The sequence below is a fragment of the Onychomys torridus genome, chromosome 16 (genome assembly GCF_903995425.1).
Source record: "Onychomys torridus chromosome 16, mOncTor1.1, whole genome shotgun sequence".
Lineage (NCBI taxonomy): Eukaryota > Metazoa > Chordata > Mammalia > Rodentia > Cricetidae > Onychomys > Onychomys torridus.
In genome coordinates this window covers 29,684,741-29,706,000 of record NC_050458.1, presented here as the reverse complement: position 1 = coordinate 29,706,000, position 21,260 = coordinate 29,684,741, and the positions used below count along the sequence as shown (strand labels likewise).

Sequence of the window (21,260 nt, the reverse complement as noted above, 5' to 3'; positions counted from 1 at the left end):
CCATCTGGCCACACCCAAAACAGCTTACTGGTGGTCCAACAGCTCTCCCTTGTCTGGAGCCATAATTTCTTTGTTGGTAAAGAACAGAATTTCTCTGTGGTTAAAAAAAAAAATACATGTTGGGGCTGGAGAGATGTCTTAGAGGTTAAGACCACTGACTGCTCTTCCAGAGGTCCTCACTTCAATTCCCAGCACGCATATGGTGGCTCACAACCATCTGTAATTAGATCTGGTGCCCTCTTCTGTATACATAATAAATAAATAAATAGATCTTTTAAAAAAAAATACACGTTTTTCCCTGTAATTCCACAGCCATGACTATATCCCCTGATTGTATAAGGGCCCTATATATAAAGATGTTTCTTTTCTCTCTAACGGGTCTCAAAGTGGTCCGAGAAGTGGCATTAGCATTTTTATAAGTGAACTGCTCAACAAGCAAAAGTCAGCTTCTGAATTCCCAGTTAACCTGCCCGCTGTCTGCATTAGCCTAGAGACAAAGTCCTGAAACAATTCATCATGCCCTTGCCTTATCTTTGATAAATACTCTGTCTTCCAGACCACAGAAGCTTATTCCAGGCTTTTGAGGAAGCTGCATTAACCTGAGAATACATTGCCACATCAAAATTTAACTGCTGACCTATGTCTTAATAAAGGCCTTCTCTGGCAAGCATATCAAAAGTAATGGTAATTGGCTGGACCTGATTTATTTCAACTGTGGCCTAACATTGCTCCACAAATTCCCTTTTCCACAACAAATAATTTCCTCCTGACAGGCAAGCTTTGTCCGTTTGTTTCCAGTCCCCGGGAGTCAAGGCTTCTAGAGCAAGGCTTCTAGAGCAAGGCTTTCTAGCAAAGTTTGTATAAACAGGGCTGTTGGATTATATTGGTTGCACGTTGTTTTTAATTCCTTAAGTTGTTTAAAAGGAATTAGAACATGCATTCACACTATATGACCCTGGGTGTCTTGGCTGCTCAATTATGGGGAACATTTGAAATCCTTGTGTCTCCTTCACTCTGCTGGCTGCTTCTCTAATACTGGCTTGAAGGGGAGATGCAGGACTAGTGTGCCATGCCCTGGGAGGCTTTTGTGCCAGGGCAATTATGGGTGACTTTACCATTCTGATAGACAATGCCAGGTGAGTCTAATTCCACTCCTACAGAAGGAAAAGGAGTACCCTTCTGCTAAAGAGAGACCTGAAGAGCTTCCAGTTTTGGAGAAAGAAAAATTACTAAGTCTCACAAGCCCTTCAGTTCCTCCCTTGTCTCATCCTAAAACTTCTGTTCCTTGAACTTGGCTTCATGGCCAATAGGACATTGATCCTGATAGAATGATCTTGTAAAAAAAAAAAAAAAAAAAAAGCCCCCATCTAGCACCAGCTCCTGTAGAGCAGATGGTTTTGTCTTGCCTGTGTCTGCCTCAGGGAAAATTTCTCCCTGCCACTCAAGACTCAGATCTAAAGTATCCGGAATTAGCACCCACAGGCCAAAAGCTTCCACTGGAATCTTTTCCGGCCCATGTTCCTCTTATTTTGTTGCATTTTGACTCTGATTCTTCCCCATGACTCTGCATCCAGAGTCCCATAGTCGGAAATCCAAGGACACAGCTCCTCCACAAACTCCAAGAACCTCTGTACTTGTTGCTGTTCTACCTTAACTCCCCTGGTTTTCAAACTTTCTACAAGTGAGTATTCAAACATCTGCCTACTATGTCACTGCCCTGTATTGGCTTTTCTTTCTCAGACTGCTAAGCCTGCAGTGGCTACTCATTCTTAGATGCTGTTTTCTGTGTGCCAGGTCTGGCACTAGGGAATTCTACTCTTACCCTAAGTTTCTTCCTACACAATATCCGTATACTTAAACCCTGTATTTTGACCTAATTTAATAGATAGAAATTGAGGGAGAGAAACCTAGACAGAGAAAAATAGTTGCCATAGCCTAACTTTTAATATTTGCTTCAGCTTAATTTTCGGCTGCTTTACTTTATCTATATACAGTTTTACTCCTGAAGAATAGAATACCACCACCTTAACCTTAATTTATAACTGGACATGTCCAACTGCTTCTATGGTTCCTCTTATTTTCTCTTCCTTGTATCCTCTGCACCCAAATCCCAAGTTCTGGCACCATCTGTGGGTGGCCAGCTACCACCTTTTAAAGGGTTCCTATGAGGGTGGGAGATAGATAAGAAAATATTAGATAGAACGATAGTGAAGACGAGAAAGACAGAGAGACACAAGATAGCTTCAGGATCAATAACCAATGGCCTGTTCTGCCTCTTCAAAAGGGCTTTTTATAATAATGACAAGAGAAAGGGTGAAAGACCTCCCCCTTGCTTGATCAATGAACACTGCACAGCGAAGTGTAGACCCTTCCACACACCTAGTAACCACACCTGTGGTCAAATCTTCCCTTTATGCAGCCCTGCTGGGTAAAGCAAGCTCAGATTATGAGTAAGTTCTCACTAGGAATCCTCAGTGGGTCTCCACAAGTCAACTACCCTCTTTCTCTTCTCAACTAAACTTTGCACTTCCTTCTGTCTGATACTAGCAACATGCCCCACTCATTTGACTGGGTTTGCAAGGATGTGGTCAAGAAACTTCAAGGAAAAGATCTGAAGCCTGTCAAACGTCTGTCAGATGCGATGAAGTTCCGCCAGTTTGAGATACTGCAGACAGATCCTCAGTCAATGTTTTGGAAATCTGAAGATACTCCAGTTGGATATTCCCTTCTGCAGATCTTAGAGCAAAATTGTCCAGTCCCAGGTATGGTTAACCAAGGAGCAGAGAAGTGTAAAAATCAGCATTTTTAGTGGTGCAGCTTCCTAAGAAGCACTAGGTGTCCAGACAGGTAGCTCAGGAGCCATCCTGCTTAAAGGCAAAGGACAAGGAATGTCCTTTAGGTATCCACTCATTTTCTGGACCCTTCCTTGCATCTGGTCATATAACACTTCCAAGAGCCTCTTTAGATGAGATATGATACCCATTTTACAAAAGTAATTGAGGTTCCTAAAACAACTTGTTCATAGTCACACAGGTCAAACTGGTAGAATTAGCATCCAGACTGAGGTCAGTCTGTCTGCAAGTCTTAGGTATTTTTAATTTCACCCACTTGACTCAGGGCTGGATCTGTACTTGAAAAGATGATCTCAGTGGACTCCTAAACACTGAACAAATGATGCTTTTCTCTTTTAGGATTAAGACTGTGCTTCCATTGGCTCTGGAATTTGCCCTCTGAAGTAAAATATATTTCAGATATTAATTATTATTGTATATTATACATATAATTATTAGCTAGCTTCTTTACTAAGGTTTAATTGAGGAGGAGAACTGGCCTTATATTTCCCATTTTCCAGAGCAGCTGTTCTGCAGTGAATTCTTGGCTAAACTTCTGTCCCCTTTCCTCTTCAGAGCCTGAAGTGTCAGCTCCCATCCCCCTCAAACACACTGTATCCCGGAAACTGAAGGCTAACACAGGTGTCAACGCCATTGCAGAAGGAAGTGTGTCAGCAGAGTTTGTTCAGTCCTGTGGATATGACATCGAGGTTCAGTGTACTAGCATCCCAGATTCAAAACTGGAAGGTCTTCAAAACAGGTAAAATTGTGGGTCAGCTATGTCCAGGGATGTGTTATTGTAGGCAAAGAGTCATGGAGCAGGTTTTATGACAACTCACATTATTCTGCTTTATTATTTTTACAAGTCATTGAAATAATGGCTTAGCATTTCCTAATAATACTCATTAATACAGAATCACCCTTTACTGCTCTCTTAATGTGATGAGGACAGAAAAACAAGATAGACAGACACAAGTTCTGATGTGATAGAAGTTTCTGTTCATTGTATAGAGGATGGGCATGTAGTGGGGAAAGAATCATTGGAAGTTAGGTTGGAATATTGATTAAAATGTTACAAAGACTGAAACAATCACTTTAACATCCCAGTGCTTTGTGACTTAGCTAACTTCTACCATATCTCTTTGAGGTATCATTTAGAAGTAGAAATGCATGTTTCATGTGCAGCATTTTGTTTTGATATAGGCATGTAAGTGTAATCAGTAACATATTATTACCCTACCTGGTAACCATTATTTTAAATTTTTCTTTTTTACTTTTATTTATATACTGAGTGTGTGTGTGTGTGTGTGTGTGTGTGTGTGTGTGTGTGTGTGCACTCTCATGCCATGGCTCAAGTGTGGAAGTCAGAGGACAACTTCAGGAGTCAGATCTTTCCCTTTGCTGTGTATGTCTGGGAATAAGCTTAGGTCTACAACCATCTTTACACGCTGAGTCATCCTGCCAGCTCAGGAACTGTTATTGCTATGACAAGAACACTTACTGCCTACTGTCTTAGCAGAGTTCAAGCACATGTAGCATGTAGTCAACTACACCACATTGGGCTGTAATGTGGCTCCTGGATCTGATTAATGTCCTCATGCTTGCACGGCCAGCACTTTATAGACTGAACCACGTTCCACCCTGAAGCAGACTCAATCTCTGGAGCTCTTAAAGGCTGACTCAATTTTTTTTTCATGATTTGGTCTCTGTTTCTCTGAAAGTAGCCATTTGGATCCTTTCATTCTCATGTTGCACTTTCAGGAAACTTCTGGATCGGGAGCCATCATTTGTGAAGAATTGCCGGATGGGAAGGAAGGAACTGTATGTGGTGACAGAGGCCTTTGAAGTGACCAAGGGTACTGTGCTGGAAGACAGTAGCAGTGTAGAACTTTCAGGAAAAGTGGGCATCCCCTACCAGATTGCCAAGGTATGGGACAGGGATGAGAATAAGACATCAAGTACAGCCAGTGCATCCTTCCTTGTCAAGGGTGTCTGGTGACTAGTTTCTAGGGGTCAAAGGGTGTGGTCCTTATTCTTCCCTACTCATATGAAATATATGCTAACTCCTGATCTTAGATTGCATTCTTTTTTAAACATAATTTTTTATTGATTCTTTGAGAATTTCACATCATGCACTTCAAATTCCACTCATTTCCCTATCCCTCCATGTCCCCCTTTCATCCTTGTAGCATCCCCCACAAAGGAAAACTTAAAAACAAATAATAAAAATAAGAGAATAAAAACCACTAATAAGAATATTAACTAAAAAAACAAAACCCAAAAACAAATAAAAATGCAAACAAGTGAAACAAAACAACAAAAAAACACTTTGCTCTTCCATCTTTTCCACCTCTTCATCCATCTTGGTGGCACTGGGAGCTATGGTGTGTCCTGCAGTATTTTCTCCAAACAGCTTTACTTGCAAATGTTCATTGTATAGTGTGTTGCTGGTCAGGTTCAAGGCTTCTGGCTTCTAGCACAGCATCAATTCTGGCCCCTCTTTGAAAATCCTCTTGGGTATCATGCTATTTCCTGGAGTCATGGAGCTACTGTGGCTATGGTTCCAAAGGACCAGTCCCTTCACGTACTCCAGTAGATCATAGATGGGGAGATATTGGTAGAGTACCAACTCAAAGCCCTGGATGTGGGCCTGGGTAGCTGAATTTGTCAGCAAGGACTGTTGGGACCTCATCTGAGATGGGGTGAAGCCAGCTCTCACCACACCCAAAGTGGGGCCAGCTTCCCCAAATTTGGGGAAGGGAGTAGCTCTCCTATGAGGGGCCAGGCTAGTGAGGGGCCAGCCAGTTAGCTCAGTTGGTTAGATTGCATCCTACTGCCCTCATTTATTATGCTTTAATACATAGGATTACCACATATTGATAAATTTGAAACTAGACATAATTGTTTGGTACCATGTTTTGTTTTGAGTAAATAATAGCTCACTTTAGAAATAGAAATGTGAGGATTCTGTATTATTTGCACACCCAGTTTCATGGCTGGAAAAAGATGGGAATACCTTAATTAAACTGCTGCTGTTAATCTACTTTCTATGACCATCTGATTACAAATATTTTTTGAGATAAGGTCTTATATAGCCTAGATTTGTCTTCTAACTGCCCATGGCGCCAAGGCTGACCCTGAACTCTGGTTCTCCCTCCCCCCCTTTTTTTTCTTGTTTTATTTTGAGGCAGGGTTTCTCTGTGAAACAGGCCTGGCTGTCCTGGAACTCACTCTGTAGACCAGGCTGGCCTCAAGTTCACAGAGATCTGCCTGTATCTGCCTCCCGAGTGCTGGGATTAAAGGCATGTGTCACCATTGCCAGGCTGTTTCACTTTCTAAATGCTGTGGGATTACAGGTATACCCATTATACCTGACTTTGATAAGGAATGTTTGAAGGGGCAAGATTTAAATACCTTTAAGTATATGGAATTTACAGTCTTCTTACCACAACCAAAAATTATTTAAAAATTATCATAAAATTCATTTAGGGGTTGGGGGATTTAACTCAGTGGTAGAGCGCTTGCTCCTGGGTTTGATCCTCAGCTTAAAAAAAAAAAATCATTTATTAGCTAAAATATGGAATATTATCTTTCTTTTCTATATTTCAATTCTGTATTCATTAAGTAGTTTAATTAAATTTATTTTTGATAATTTTATAGGTATATAACATTCATTCTGATTACTCTCGCCCTGGTCTTTCTTACCTTCCTTCCACACTCAGCAACCCACCCTCCTCCTTTCAGGTCCCTTTCCCCAATTCAAGTCTTTTGTTTTGCTCCATGACCCACTGAGTTTGAGAACTCTGTGTGAATATGGTTGTACAACTGTCCACTGGAGCATGAGAACTCCATTGACTCCATCTCCTGGCACCTAAGGACCACAGCACAACCATGGCAATCTTCCACAGACTCCTGAATGTCTGCAGTGAGTCCCTGCTAACTCTTTCGAAGGTTTGTTCCTGTGTTCAGAAGCTGCACCCAGCTCTAGCTGAGCTAGGACCACCTGTGCTACCCCGTTTTCACATCAACACCAAGTGGTCCCAGGACTGAATCTTAAGCATCATTCAGGTGGTCCAAGAACTGAGAGTTGGGGTAATAGCAATGCCAACTCAACAAATGTGCCAACAACCTAACTTCATATGCCTAGAACCTAGTGCAAAAACACAAAGAACACACACACACACACACACACACACACACACACACACACACATGAAACAAAACAACCCTCCCTAAAAAAAACCAAAACCAAACCAAATTAGTGTGTCTTCTTGAAAAACTAGTACTCCCATAGTTAAGTTTCCAGGAGAAAAGCAACTTTAGATGACACACAATGATTTCAAACATCAATTATAAATATGTTCAAATGCCTCAGAAAGATATGAATAAATGCCCAGATGAAAACTAAAAAACAGTTTAATGAAATAAGAAATTTAATAAGGAGAATTTTTAAAGAAACCCAAATTGAAATAAACTTGAAATGAAAAATTCCGGAAGTTAAGGAGCTTCGTGGAAAGTCTCAGCAACAGAACAGATCAAGAGAAAGAGCTTGAAGTCAAGAAACAGGAATTTGATCAGTCACAGCTGATGACAAAGCCCATAAAGCTAATGTCTTAGTTAGGGCTTCTGTTACTGCTACAATTGCTAGTTAGGGAGGAAGGGTTTATTGGGCTTACACTTCAGTGTTGCTGTTCATCGCTGAAGGAAGTCAGAACAGGAACTCAAACAGGAGCTGATACAGAAGCCGTGGAGGGGAACTGATCCTGGCTTGCTCCCATGACTTGCTCAGCCTGCCTTCTTATAGAACCCAGGACCAGCAGCCCAGGGATGGCATCACCCACCATACGCTGGACCCTCCCTCATTGATCACTAAATGAGAAAACGCCTTACAACTGGGTCTCAAGGAGCCATTTCCTCAGCTGAGTCTCCTTCCTCTATGATGATTCCAGCTTGTGTCGAGTTGACACACAAAACCATCCAGTATACATAACATGCAGGAATTCTGGGACACTATACAAAGACCAAATTTATAAATCATAGGTATAGAAGGAGAAGAAACCCAGGACAAAGGCACAGGAGATATTTTTGACAAAATCAGGGAAAAAAAAAATGTTCCCAATCTAAGGAAAGAGATGCCTATTGAGAAGCAAGAGACATGTAGAACCCTAGCTGGATAGAATCAGAAAAGGAGCTCCCCATATCATGAAAAAGTAGAAACACTAAATGTACAGAACACAGAAATGATATTGAAAGCCACAAGAGAGAAAGACCAAGTCACATATAAGACAGGTGCTGTGGATATCGCTCTGTGTAAATAAAGTTCTGATTGGCCAGTGGCCAGGCAGGAAGTATAGGCGGGACAAGAGAGTAGAGAATTCTGGGAAGTAGAAGACTGGGGAGAGACACCGCCAGCCGCCGCCATGAGAAGCAACATGTAAAGACACTGGTAAGCCACAAGCCATGTGGCAAAGTATAGAATAACAGAAATGGGTTAATTTAAGATAGAAGAAGTAGATAACAAGAAGCCTGCCACAGCCATACAGTTTCTAAACAATGTAAGTTTCTGTGTGCTTTCTTGGTTGGGTCTGAGCGACTGCGGGACTGGAGGGTAAGAGAGATTTGTCCTGACTATGGGCCAGGCAGGAAAACTCCAACTACAGACAGGCTCATCAAAATAACAGCCGATTTTTCAGTGGTGAATTTAAAATCAAGAAGAGTTAAAATTCATATACTGCAAGTCCTAAAAGAATACAGATGCCAGCCTGGACAACTATACCCAGCAAACCTGTCAGCTCTGGTCAAAGGAGAAATAAAATTTCACAATAAAGCATGTGAAAAGAATTTAAGACCATCAGGCCAGCCCTACAGAGGAAACTAAAAAGAATATTTCTGCTCCAAAAAAGAGATAAGAATATCCAGGCGGTGACAGCAAAAATTAATAGTGTTAGGTCAGTGATTAAACAAAAGACAACAAACACCATGAAAATAAACAAAATGACAGAATCAATAACCTTTGAACATTAGTGGTTTCACCTCCCTAATAAAAGACACAGACTAGCAGACTGGATTAAGATACAGGATCTGTTTTGCTGTCTTCCAGGAACATAATCAACCACCAAAGATGGAAACTATCTTAGAGTGAAGGTTGGACAAAGGTATTCAGAGCAAAGGGAAGTAGACTAACAGGAAATGCTCCAGTAAAATCCAAGGAATAGAATTCAATCCAAAAATAATCAGAAGAAAACATGTCAGTCCACCCTGATCAAGAGATCAATCTATCAAGAAGACATTGCAATTCTAAAAATATTTGCACCAAACATGGGTCCACACATCTTCACAATGCAAAGACTTCTATATGTAAAGCAACAGATTAACCTCAATGGTAGGTGACTGTAGCTGAAGTTTCTTCAGTCCTGCCAAGCCTCCAGGTCTGGATGAATCTCTCCCACCTGAGCTCTCGCAGTCACTTAGAAAATAGTCACTTAGAGGCTTAATATTATTACAAATTGTATATTCTATGGTAGCTTCTTTCTAGCTAGCTCTTTCATCTTAAATTAACCCATTCCTATTAATCTACATGTTGCCATGTGGCCATGGTGTTACTTGTCTGCTGGCATCTTGTTGCTACTTTGGCGAAGGGCTAGAATCGCTCTTGGCTCTGCCCCTCTTCTCTCTGTCTCTCTGCTTGGATTTCCTGCCTGGCTGTAAGCTTTCTTGCCATAGGCCAAAACAGCTTTTTTTTTTTTTCTTTTATTATACAATGGGAGCCACATATATTCACAGAATACAGAAAGACATCCCGCAGCAGGTGACTTCAGTATCTTAGTCTCATCAATGGGCTGTTTATCCAGATGAAAACAATAAGCATAGAAATAATAGAGTAAACAACACATGCACACACACACACACACACACACACACACACACACACACACACACAAGAACTATAAGTGGATTTACCATGTGCTTCAATTACAGCACTCTTGGACGTATATGGCCAAAGGACTCTGTATTGGAGCACAGATACTTGTTCATCCATGCTCAGTGCTGTTCTAGGCATAATAGCCAGTAAATGGAAACAGCCTAGATGTCCAGTTGATGAATGGAGAATGAAAATGTGACACACACACACACACACACACACACACACACACACAAGAACTAGAAGTAGATTTACCATGTGCTTCAATTACAGCACTCCTGGAAGTATATAACCAAAGGACTCTGTATTGGACCACAGAGATACTTGTTCATCCATGCTCAGTGCTGTTCTAGTCATAATTGCCAGTAAACAGAAACAGCCTAGATGTCCAGTTGATGAATGGAGAATGAAAATGTGTCATACACACACACATACACACACACACACACACACACACACACACACACACACAGTGGAATTTTATTCCTGTGAAATGATTTATTTATGGAAATTATGAAGCGCTCAGGAAAATGGATGTAGTTGGAAATAATAATCCTGAATGAGGTAACCCAGACCCAGAATGGCAAGTGCTGATGTCCTCTCTCAGGCCCTGAGAGGCTGCTGTGCTCCAGTAGATGGTCCTACACTCAAGCGTGTTCTGGCTAAGGGGACTCAATGAATTAATTAAAAATAAAAAACAACAGGAGTATATGAAGTTGGGAGGGAAAAGTGATGGGGATGAAGTAAGGGAGGAGATGGAAGTGAGTTAATGGGGTTTGTGGGTTTGATCAAAATACATTATATGTATATATGAAATTCTCAAACATTAAACACTATTTAAGAAAAGGAAATTGTACATTAAAAAAGAAAAGAACTTAAATTCCAAGGAATTCCATCCTAGAATTCTTTTTTTTTTTCTTTTTCTTTTTACTTTTCTCTTGTTTCAAGACAGGGTTTCTCTGTGAAATAGTCCTGGCTGTCCTGGAACTCACTCTGTAGACCAGGCTGGCCTTTAACTCACAGAGATCCATCTGCCTCTACTACCCAAGTGCATGCATCACCCCTGCCCAGTTTCCAGCCTAGAATTCTATGTCCTTCAAAATGTGAACTGAATGCAAGTTAAAGATGTCTTTGAATATCAAGGTTTTCAATCATGTACCTCTCAGCTCCACAGAAGATAATATTTAACAGGACAGGAAAGACAGAAGACATCACACTGACTGATAGAGACAAGATCTAGAACGAGGAGAAGCAATCTCGCCCGACAGCTGTCAGAGAGTACACACCTACACAGAACCCAGATGTGAATATGGGCAGAGCAGCAAGCATTGAGGGCTGAGTAGGAGAATGAGACCCTCAACTCAGTGGGAGACAGCAAACCATACACCTAGTTTGGGAAAATCAAGACATTGCAATAGGGCTGGTTGTATGGCTCAGTGGTAACTCCTTGCCTGGCATTCATGGTTGCTCTGGGTTCAATCATCAGGTTTCTCTGGGAACACCTCCCAAATTTTAATGCAGGTACTATGGTTATACAAGTAGGAGAGGCAGTAACTGGACATGGAGACCAGGAGGAAGGGGAAGTGAGAGAACTAGTGTTTTCTCATGAACTTTCTAGATTTATTTGACTTTTAAATTACAGGCATATGTTGCCTTGATTTAAAGTAAACATGATTTTTATAGGACAAAGAGCTATAAACCCCGAGGGATCTTTTGTCTCCCCAGGGTCAAGCTCAGGGACAGTGGCAAAGGGAGAGAACAGATTCAGTGCCTATCCTGAAGGGTGCAGTGGTGGCCTACAAGAAGAAGCAACTGGTCATTGAGAATAATACATGCGGTGAGCAGAGTTGGGGGTAAAGTGGGGGTGGGATGTCTGGAGACCTGAACCTCCTCTTCTCTCCTGACTGTAGACCAGGAAGAACACTTTTCACTGTCCAAGTCACATGTCCCACCATCCTTAGCCACCTCTAACAATGGCCAAACTCAAATACCACTAGCTGCAGGAAGAGATTCATCTTGGGGTGCTTAAATGGAGATATCTTTAGCTGGATGAAATCCAGGCCCAATCACAGCCATCTCTCGTCATTCATCTCTAGCCAGTGAAGGTTCTGCCACTCTCAGAAGCTCAGTAGGGAGTCCACAGGCCCAACAGGTGATCCTTAAACTCACACTAACTCTCCATAAATAGGAGCACAACACAAATGAAACTGTATGTAGAAGGCTTGAACAACATAGCACAGGAGTTTTTCCATGGCTCTCCCCTTGAAACACACACACACACAGACACAGACACACACACACACACACTACATGTATGCATCCATGCAAGCACACCCCTCCCCCATGGGGTCAGACTCTTCCCTGGTGCAGAAGTGTCTGAGTTAGGAATGGATATATGTGTTATGTGAGTGCCAGAACATAAGTAGGTTTCAGAGCTCCAAGGTACTCATCAATGGGAGGATGCCTTTCATGTACAGGCATTCATAGACACATGCACACACATGTACACTCTTCCCCACTGAAATATCTATTCCGTAAATTCTGGCCAAGGGAAAGTCCTGGAGTCAATCCTCTAGTTGGCAACAATAGACTTTCCAGTATAGTACAGTTAGTGGACTCTGGCTTATGAAGAAAGATTATTCACACTCTACAGGCACCCTTGACTGAGTCATAGGGTGGGGAGTGGGTACAGGCTGGAGATGTCTTTGAAATGCCTGGGGAAGATGTTGTTACTATTACTGATCATAGTAAATGAAAAGAGCTTTCATTTTCATAGGGAAAGATATAATAAAATAATAAAAATATTAACAGGAAACAAACAAACAAAATCTCAGATCTGATTAGATAAGAAGCTGTACCCAGAGAACCAAGGCCATGTTTATGGATGCTGAATCTAGGAGAGTTCCCCAGCTGGTAAACAGTAAAGATTGAGGTGTACATAGAAGGAGAGAAGTGATGTCCCATGTAGAGGGCACTTAGGGGAGCTCACTAGAGGGGGTAAGTGCGTGAGAGGAGGTGATCATGGGAGGGGACTCTGGAGTGAGGGTTTCTGAAGGTGCAGAGATTGTTGTCAGGTCTGGCAAAGAGCTTGGTGAACCTAAGGAGTGAAGACAGGTTGGGGCTGGATGCTTTGCTGGTCACTTACTTCCTGCCTTCATGTCAGCTTGGGGAGAAAGGTCTCATTTCTCTCTTACACATGAGAAGGACAGGTTTTTTCTGAAGCTGCTGGCCAGTGATATGGCAATTATTGTCTTTTTGGTCTGTTATGAGTACTAAATATGTACTTGTCAATCAGCTCATGGTCCCAGTTGGTCCCTTTCCTGCTGTGCCTGATTGTGTAAACAAGATGGGCTGCTTGCCCCCTAGTGCCCAGAATGTGACTTGCAGACACTCTCTGAAATTTGCTTTTTGTTTAACTGTTTAATCCACACATTAAATGCTGCCATTTTTCTCTCTTGGCTCATTTCATGTGTCAAATGCTTGAACTTTGTTGTTAGGCAAGTTTCAGACCTCAGCATATCTTTATGGATATAATGCAAAACAATGCAAGATTGACAGATGGAGTGTGGATAAGGAAGGGCCAGTTAGAAGGCTAACAAGAAACCTATATGACAAGGCAGGAGGAAATCAGTCTGCTTTACCTCATGGAGTATTTTTTTTTTTTATAACTGTTTTATGAGTAGTTGTGCTTTGCTGTCTTATAAGTGTACAATGTACATGCAATGCTCCAGGAAGCCAAAAGGGGGCACTGCCATGTGGGTGCAATCCTTTGCAAGAGCAGCACTGGCTTTGAACGGTTGATCTTACTCTCCAGCCCTCATGGCATAATTCTGTAATTTCAGAGGGCATGATGATTGTCTACAGTGCTTATTTAAAATGTAGGTTTCAGGCTGGCGAGATGGATTGACTGGTAAAGGTGCCTGTGCCAGGCCTGATGCCTTGAGGACCACCTCCAGGTCCTGGCACCCAATGTGGGACTTGAGTATAGAGAATAAAGAAAAGGAATACCTCAGGTGAAGTGGGCATGCCCAGATAATTAATTTGGGTGCAGTGATTTTCTTTCTTTCTTTCTTTCTTTCTTTCTTTCTTTCTTTCTTTCTTTCTTTCTTTTTTCTTTTTTTTTTTTTGGTGTAAAATTATAAACAAAGAACAGTGTAATAGTAGAAGTTAGGCGGCACCAAGTTTTTCTCTCTCTCTCTCTCTCTCTCTCTCTCTCCTAAGCTAGGTCTAAAAGTTGTAATATAAGTAAGTCATAAAAGCTTTTGTGAAGGTTGGTTTGAGAAATATAACCTTTAGGTATAGGGGTATTGTGAAGGGTTGTGTAGAGTGTAGCAGAGGTTTTAAAATCCTCCCTGTAATGGAAATGCAAGGTCTGAGTCCCCCGAGGCAGCACAAGAACTGCTGAGGTGAGGCAGAGCTGTGCTCCAGACTGAATGGAGATGGAGATGGGCTGGAACCCAGGCCAGCCTGAGCTCCCAGTGGCAGGGTGCAGCTAGAACCAGCTGGAGCAGAGGCTCCCTAATAAGGCCTTATTCAAGGTCAGAGAATCTGACCTTGCTTTACCCAGTGGGGCTGCATAATGGAATGATTTGGCCAGGGACGTGGTTACCAGGTATTTTGAAGAGTCTACACTTGGCTGCATATTGTGCTTTATCTTGAAAAGGGGAGGTCTATTGCCTCTCCTCTTTGTAGTGTATAAAAAGCCCATTAGAATAAATCTTTAGGTGGCTGGGTATTGACCCAGGGCTCTGCTGAAGCTATCCTGTGTCTCTGTGTTTCTTGTCTTCTTCACCTGTATTTCTATCCAACACTTCCTCATTCTGCTCTCCTCCCCAAAGGAACCCTTCAACAGGTTGGAACAGGGCTCTTACAAGGTCCCACATGTTGGAAGGATATAACTGACTCCCAGAGTTTTCCTCTGACCTCTTTATGTGCCCTGTGGCATGCACACACAAAAAATAAATAAACAAATAAATGAAAATAATTCAATAAAATAAAAATGCAAGTTTCAGAACACCTGTCAAAGGATGTGAATCACAGGTCAGAGGCTAGTGTTTAGGTTGACATCATCCCTGAGGTTTGATCTGAGCATCCCTAAATGGGATGTGGGAACTACTCTAGTAGGTGTAACTGCATCTCTACTAACTGAGTTTCTTTTTCATTTAGCTATTCTCCTTTCTGCTAATGCTAAGAAGAAAACCTTCCTAGGTTTTCTACCTAGGTTGCAAAGCAGTTTCGCTGCCTCAGCTGAGATGGGCAGATTACGTTTTGAGACAGGTATGTCTTTGTTGTACAGGATCTACCTGGTGATGCATTTATCATAGGAAATTTCTTTTTGTTTTTTGTTTTTTTTTTCATAGCTGAGGACTGAACCCAGGACCTTGCACTTGCTAGGCAAGTGCTCTACCACTGAGTTAAATCCTCAAACCCAAAGATTTATTTGTTGTGTGGTTTTTTTTGTTTGTTTTTTGTTTTTTGTTTTTCAAGACAGGGTTTCTCTGTGTAGCTTTGCGCCTTTTCCCTGGAACTCACTTGGTAGGCCAGGCTGGCCTTGAACTCACAGAGATCTGCCTGGCTCTGCCTCCCAAGTGCTGGGATTAAAGGTGTGCGTCACCACCACCCGGTTGAAATTTCTTAAGAAAGTAGAATTGAAAGGTGAAAAGCAAGGGTGGATGGAGGAGTGGAGAAGGTCTGAGGAAAGAGAAGGAGTGGAGAGAGTGAGTGTTGGTGAGTGAGCCCTTCACTTTCTCTTTCCAGGGCCACATTATAGAAGACAGCTAGGTGAGTGAAGGGTTCTGGGACTATGAGAGTCAGAACTGCTCCCTCACGCTGACAACTAAATAACAAAAACTCACCTGATGTCTTTCCCAAGGTCTTGAGGTCTGGTCTTCTGTAAGGGGTGGGGATGGAGTATAAAGAAATGTCAGAGATACAGAGGAAGTAAAGTCAAACACTAATTCTTGGATGTGGTGATGTATTTTCTCTTTCTAGTCAGGAAGATAAATTACATCTCTCCAATTGGTGAGTATGTTCCTAGTAGGGTTGTTGGGGTGATTTGGGTGATGCTCTGATGCTCAGCCCTAGCTCTGTCTTGGTTCCTGTGGGATGGGGAAGATCATGGAGGGCTGTTGTGGAGAAAGAATAAACTGGGAATGGGGCAGGAAGAGATGGCAGGAGAGAGACTCTCCAATGTGTGTGTCTCAATAGTAAACCGAAGATGAGGAAAGTGTGTGCTTTTCTTTCCAGGAAGGATAGAGGAACCCTTCCATCTAGGTGAGTGGTATTTTTTATTTGTTTGTTTGTTTTCCAGAGAAATCCTTAGATTCTAGAGGGAATTGAGAGTCTTGAACTCAAATGAGAACTTTGTTTGGTGCTCAGAAAACTGAAGTCTACTTTCACCTTTTTAGTTAGTTCAACTCACATGGGCAACTTCGTGCACCAATGTTCACTGAGGACTTACTTGGAAGCAGGCATTACTCCAGCATGGACAATGTGAAATGATTGGATGAAAGTGCTCATGTCTTTAGAGCTTCCACTATGGCGTCCTCTCACACTCAACAGATCACCCATAGGACACTTGGCAGAACTAGAATATCCTCCAGTGCATGCTGGGATAATTCTTCACAGATGGTTGAGATAGTTATTACTAAGTGTGGCTCTTATGTACCTGGTGCCTGACACAGACTCATTGACTCCTCACCATGTCCCAATTTATCACACATGGAAACTGATCCTGAAACACTGAGGATTGTCATCTCTGGAGTCTAACAGCACATTTCCTACCTGACATATCCCAGACATGAACACATGGTCATTTCTCTCCCACTTGTGATAACCAGTTTTCAGAATTTCCATCTCCACTCTCGGTGCTGTGCTCCCTCCTTCCGAGTTCTGATGCTGTCTGCTTGGTAGTTCCTTCCAGCTTTATGATAGTTGCCTCACTGGGGCTCAAGCAGGCTATCAATGGAGATACTTTTAACCAATGGAAATGGTACTGAAGGGGAAAGGTTTACCATCCCAGGGATATTTAATTGAAAAATTTCTCTCACTCTCTGATTGGTGTTGCTGTCTACAAACAGATTTCAAGCACCTACAAAATGAAGTTTTCTGGAAAACAAGGGAACTGTCCATGCTTTCAAAGGATGTTCAAGATGTTATGTTCTCTAGTCTCCTGCCTGTGATCAGTGACAGGGAAATTCTGTATGACCTGATAAACATGGTGAGAAATCCATAGCTGCCTAGAGATGATCAAATCTGTAAGGGTCAGTTTGAGTGATGGTGATGCCAAAATACATGAGGGAGGAGGGATGCACATGATGCCCAGGAGGCTGAGAAAGATGTCAGATATTGGGTATACTGGCTCCATGGTCAATGACGAGGACAAGAGAGTGTGGCCCCTGAATTCTGCTAAGAATGCACCTGGAGGAGGCAGAACTACATCCCACAGCTGCTTTTAACTCCTCGGGACATAGGCACACCACACAACAATGGTTTTGAGCCCAATGTGGGAAGTTGAAGCTAATTGCAGGAGGGTTGCAAGTTCAAGGACTTTCTGGGCTACATAGCGAGTTCAAAGCTGGCATGGGCAACAGCCTGAGACCCTGTCACACACAAAAAGAAAAATGAAAGGAAAAAAATGAACCAGGCTGTAGCTTCATGGTAGAGGACTTGTTCAGCATATAAAAAGTCATTCATTGACAGCACTGGGAATACTGTTATTAAGAGAACATCTGTCTTGTCTAGCTGGAATTGGATCAGTTGGGGCATATGGATGGCCCAGGTGGTGTGATCCTAGATGTGCTACAACAGGACTCAAGACCCCCATGGATTGACCTAAAGAACCTCACTCTTTATCTCCTTCAAGCCCTAACGGGTAAGAATGATTTGAGGGATGTGTGGGAGAGTCCTTGTGTTGGTTCTCAGAGGGCTCTTGTAGATCCACTTCCCCAAGGCTCTTGAGTTACATGATCATTCTCATGTCACCCTTCTCTGTGAGGTCAGTAAGGCTCAGAATGATAACAGTCCATGCACTGCGGATGGAGTCTGAGGTGTAGAAAGTGAGCAGTCACCAGTCTCCTCACATGTCCTTGGTGGAAGATGATTCCTGCCTCAGCCTCTAGATAGTCAGGCTCTGGATCATGTCCCTTATGATTCTGGAGCCCATCTCAAGGGCAAGAGAACTTTTTAGGGCAATGAGCTTAACCTTCAAGTCCAGTGGGGCATATTCCTCTGTCCCAGAGTTCTCCTCTCATTGGCTGTCCTAGTTCAGGGTGAGAGGAAAACATTGAGTCTCTAATTCTGTTTTCTCACATGTCCTTTCCCCCAGTGCTGAGTGATACCCAACTCAGTCTGCTGGTCCAGTCTATGGAGAAGAGGCTCCTCCTCCAGCAACAAGAGCTGGTAAGAAACCCCAAAGCCTAGCAATCCAGGGAGAGGGAGAGAAGAAAGCAGAAAGAGGAAGAACATTCTAGGGAAAAAAAATACAGTTTCCACAAGGAGAGGAGTTGGGAAACCTCTTGGTTGCCTTCCCCCTCTGGGGATCAATCAGGCTGGTTGCATTTGATCCTGTTAGTAGTGTCTCTGTATTTATGGCAGCCCCCAGAAACCAGGCCTTCTAGGCCTTCTAGGAAGGCATGTCTGTTGAAACTAAGGGGATGAATGTCAGTTACACACTTTTTTGTTTATAGTTATTTTTAAATTGCCTTTTCTCTCCCCATGTATTTATCTATAAATACAAAAGTGTACCTAGCCATATGCATACTTGTGCGTACACACACACACACACACACACACACACACACACACACACACACAGATGGCACTCTTGTGCAGCATAGGCTTTATTATTACCATGTTGTAGCTGAGGAACCAATGCACAGTGATGACTCAGGTCTTGCTTAATTCATTATCTTGTGTGGTTCATTGTTTGTAGGACAGAAAGTTTTTCACCTGGTGTCAGAGCCTGTTCTGCCCAATCTGAGAGTTTTTCTTCTAGGTAAAGAGCATCCTGCAGCCAAACTTCAAGTATCCTTGGAACATCCCCTTCACTCTCCAGCCTCAACTTCTTGGCCAACTCCATGGTGAGGGCTTGGCCATTACTTACGAATTGCTGAAGGAGTGTGGTCTGAAGACGGAGCTGAATAATCCCAGGTCAACTTGGGATCTGGAAGCCAAGATGCCTCTGTCTGCTCTTTATGGGAGCCTGTCATTTTTGCAGCAACTTGTAGAATCCTAAATCTTCCTTAAGGCCTGGCCCCAGCTCAGTCCATGCTGAGTCCTGGAGACATGAGATGTGGCACCATGGCACACACAAGAGTGGTGGTTTCTGGGCATGTGCTAGGGTGGTGGGAATTAGGATCCTGAGGATTTTTCTTTAGATTTTACTATTCATTCACACACACACACACACACACACACGCACGCACGCACGCACGCACGCACGCACGCACGCGCACACACACACACAGATATGTTTTGATCATGTTCACCTCCCCCATTTTCCTTTTTTCCAATGCATCTCACCACGCCCCTTCTCAACACCTTCTCATTCAACTTCTTTTTGATGCTCTGTTGCATTTAATTAGGATTGTTTGCATGACCGTGGGGTTATTAATTTGGGTAAGGGTGACTTTCCATAGGCTACACTTCTGGGAAATGTGACTCTTCTACCCACAGCACCATTAACTGCCAACAGTGTCTTAGGGAGGAGTTACCTTATAGGACCCTCCTCTATCCATGATGAAATATTGGTGAGCCTGTGCTCTCTTGGTCTTGTTTAGGTAGGCATTGCTGTTGTGATTTTAGGGGTGTAATACTCATGTCCACAAATAAGAATGCTGGTATCTGTCCAAACTCCTCAAATAGTTGGCTAAAGATTTACAATAAAATAAAGTATAATAAAAGTTACTTTTACTTAATTGTGTGCATTTTCAATTGCTTTGGGTAAAAGGTGCTGGTGTCAGTAATTTTGGAATTTGGGGATATTTTTAGGTAGGTAGTTAATAGTATGATTACTTAATACTTTTTGCAAGCATCCTTAATTATTTTTTTTTCTTCCCAGCTTCTGTATTTTTCTCTCATCCCCTTTCTAATTAGTCCCCTCCCCATTTTCTCCATTTCCTCTATGGGATCCCTTGTAACCTCATGTTCCCCTCTATATTGCTTTCTACTGCCCTACAGTGAGGAGTTATCTGAGGTAGTCTCAATGAGCATTGCCAGATCAGATTGGCCTGTGACCATTTCAGTGAGGAATTCTCTTGTCTGATGATTGATATGGAAGGACCCAGCCCATTGTGGGAGGCACCATTTCTAAGCAGATGGACATGGACTGCACAGGAAATGTAGATGAGCATGGGAGAGTGAGCAAACCAGTAAGCAGGAAGAACTCTTGCATCTGAGTTCTTTTCTTGAGTGCCTTCCTGACTTCCCTCAAAGATAGACTGTGACCTGGGAGTGTTGACCTCCTCAGGTTGCTTTTGGTCTTGGTGTTTATCATGAAAACAGAAAGCTAACTAGGACACTTCCATTACCTCCAGTACCCAAAAGCTCACAACAGTAGAGATTCCAAACTCTTCTTTTTAAAATTACATTTAATGTTTTGAGAATTTCATATGTGAGTACTGTATTGGCACCACCTGCCATCCCTTACCCAGCTGGAACTCCTCTGTGTTCAGCACTCCCTGTAAATTTCATGAACTCATCTTTAATTATTGTTGCACACGTGCACACTTATTTATACATGAACACAGTCTGCTGAGTCTATTTTGTGTAGCTTGTATTTGCACATGCTTAAGGCTGGCCACTGGGATTGGGTAACTATCAGGAGCTTGTCCCTGTAGAAGAATGATTCTCCTCTCAGCAGCCATTAATTACCTATAGTTTTCCATGTATGGTTAGGGCCAAGTGAGACTTTCTCTATCCACACTGAAAAGCCAACTTATGTTGTCACTATGCAGGTCTTGTTTAGGTGACTCTAATTTTGAGATTTCTTGAGTACATGAGTACATGTACATGAGTACAGTTTCTCTATCATATCTTGAAGATGTTGCCTTGAAGCAGATTTCCCGATCCTCTGGCTCTTACAATCTTTCCATTCCATCTTCTACAATGGTCCTCGAGTCTTTGGTTTGTGGCTAATTTTAAAGATGCATCAACTGTGGGTGGGTATCCCATGCATTTTGACCAGTTGCAGATTTCTCTAATTGTCTCTGTCTTAGTCATTGTTCTGTTGCTGTGAAGAGACACCATGATCAAGGCAACTCTTATGAAAGAGAGCATTTAAGTGAGGGCTTGCCTATAGTTTCAGATGGTCAGTCCATTATCTTCATGGCAGGAAGGATGGTGACAATCAGGCAGGCGTGATACTAGAGAAATAGCTGAGAAAATTTTACATCAGAATCCAGGGGCAGCAGGCAAAGAAAGAACTTGACACTGGGCCTGGTGTAGGCTTTTGAAACTTCAAAGCCCACTTCCAGCTACACACCTCTTCCAAAATGATTCACCTACCC

At 42.5% G+C, this 21,260-nt stretch overlaps 1 protein-coding gene across 1 annotated transcript; it reads left to right on the top strand.

The window, feature by feature from the left end:
• Positions 1-2,551: 2,551 nt before the first annotated feature.
• Positions 2,552-18,988, top strand: LOC118596690 (gasdermin-C-like). The gene is made up of 11 exons (XM_036207568.1): positions 2,552-2,762; positions 3,408-3,591; positions 4,593-4,758; positions 11,479-11,590; positions 14,920-15,018; positions 15,745-15,774; positions 16,000-16,026; positions 16,833-16,972; positions 17,497-17,626; positions 18,080-18,153; positions 18,749-18,988. The coding sequence occupies exons 1-11, from the start codon at positions 2,552-2,554 to the stop codon at positions 18,986-18,988; spliced, it is 1,413 nt and encodes a 470-aa protein (XP_036063461.1).
• Positions 18,989-21,260: the final 2,272 nt, after the last annotated feature.

Bases quoted from the DNA above. Each gene is read 5' to 3' on its own strand.
- LOC118596690 (XM_036207568.1), top strand. From the start codon at position 2,552: ATGCCCCACTCATTTGACTGGGTTTGCAAGGATGTGGTCAAGAAACTT. The intron at 15,775-15,999 runs GTGAGTATGTTC...TTTTCTTTCCAG, and splicing joins AAATTACATCTCTCCAATTG to GAAGGATAGAGGAACCCTTC. The intron at 16,973-17,496 runs GTGAGAAATCCA...TGTCTTGTCTAG, and splicing joins TGTATGACCTGATAAACATG to CTGGAATTGGATCAGTTGGG.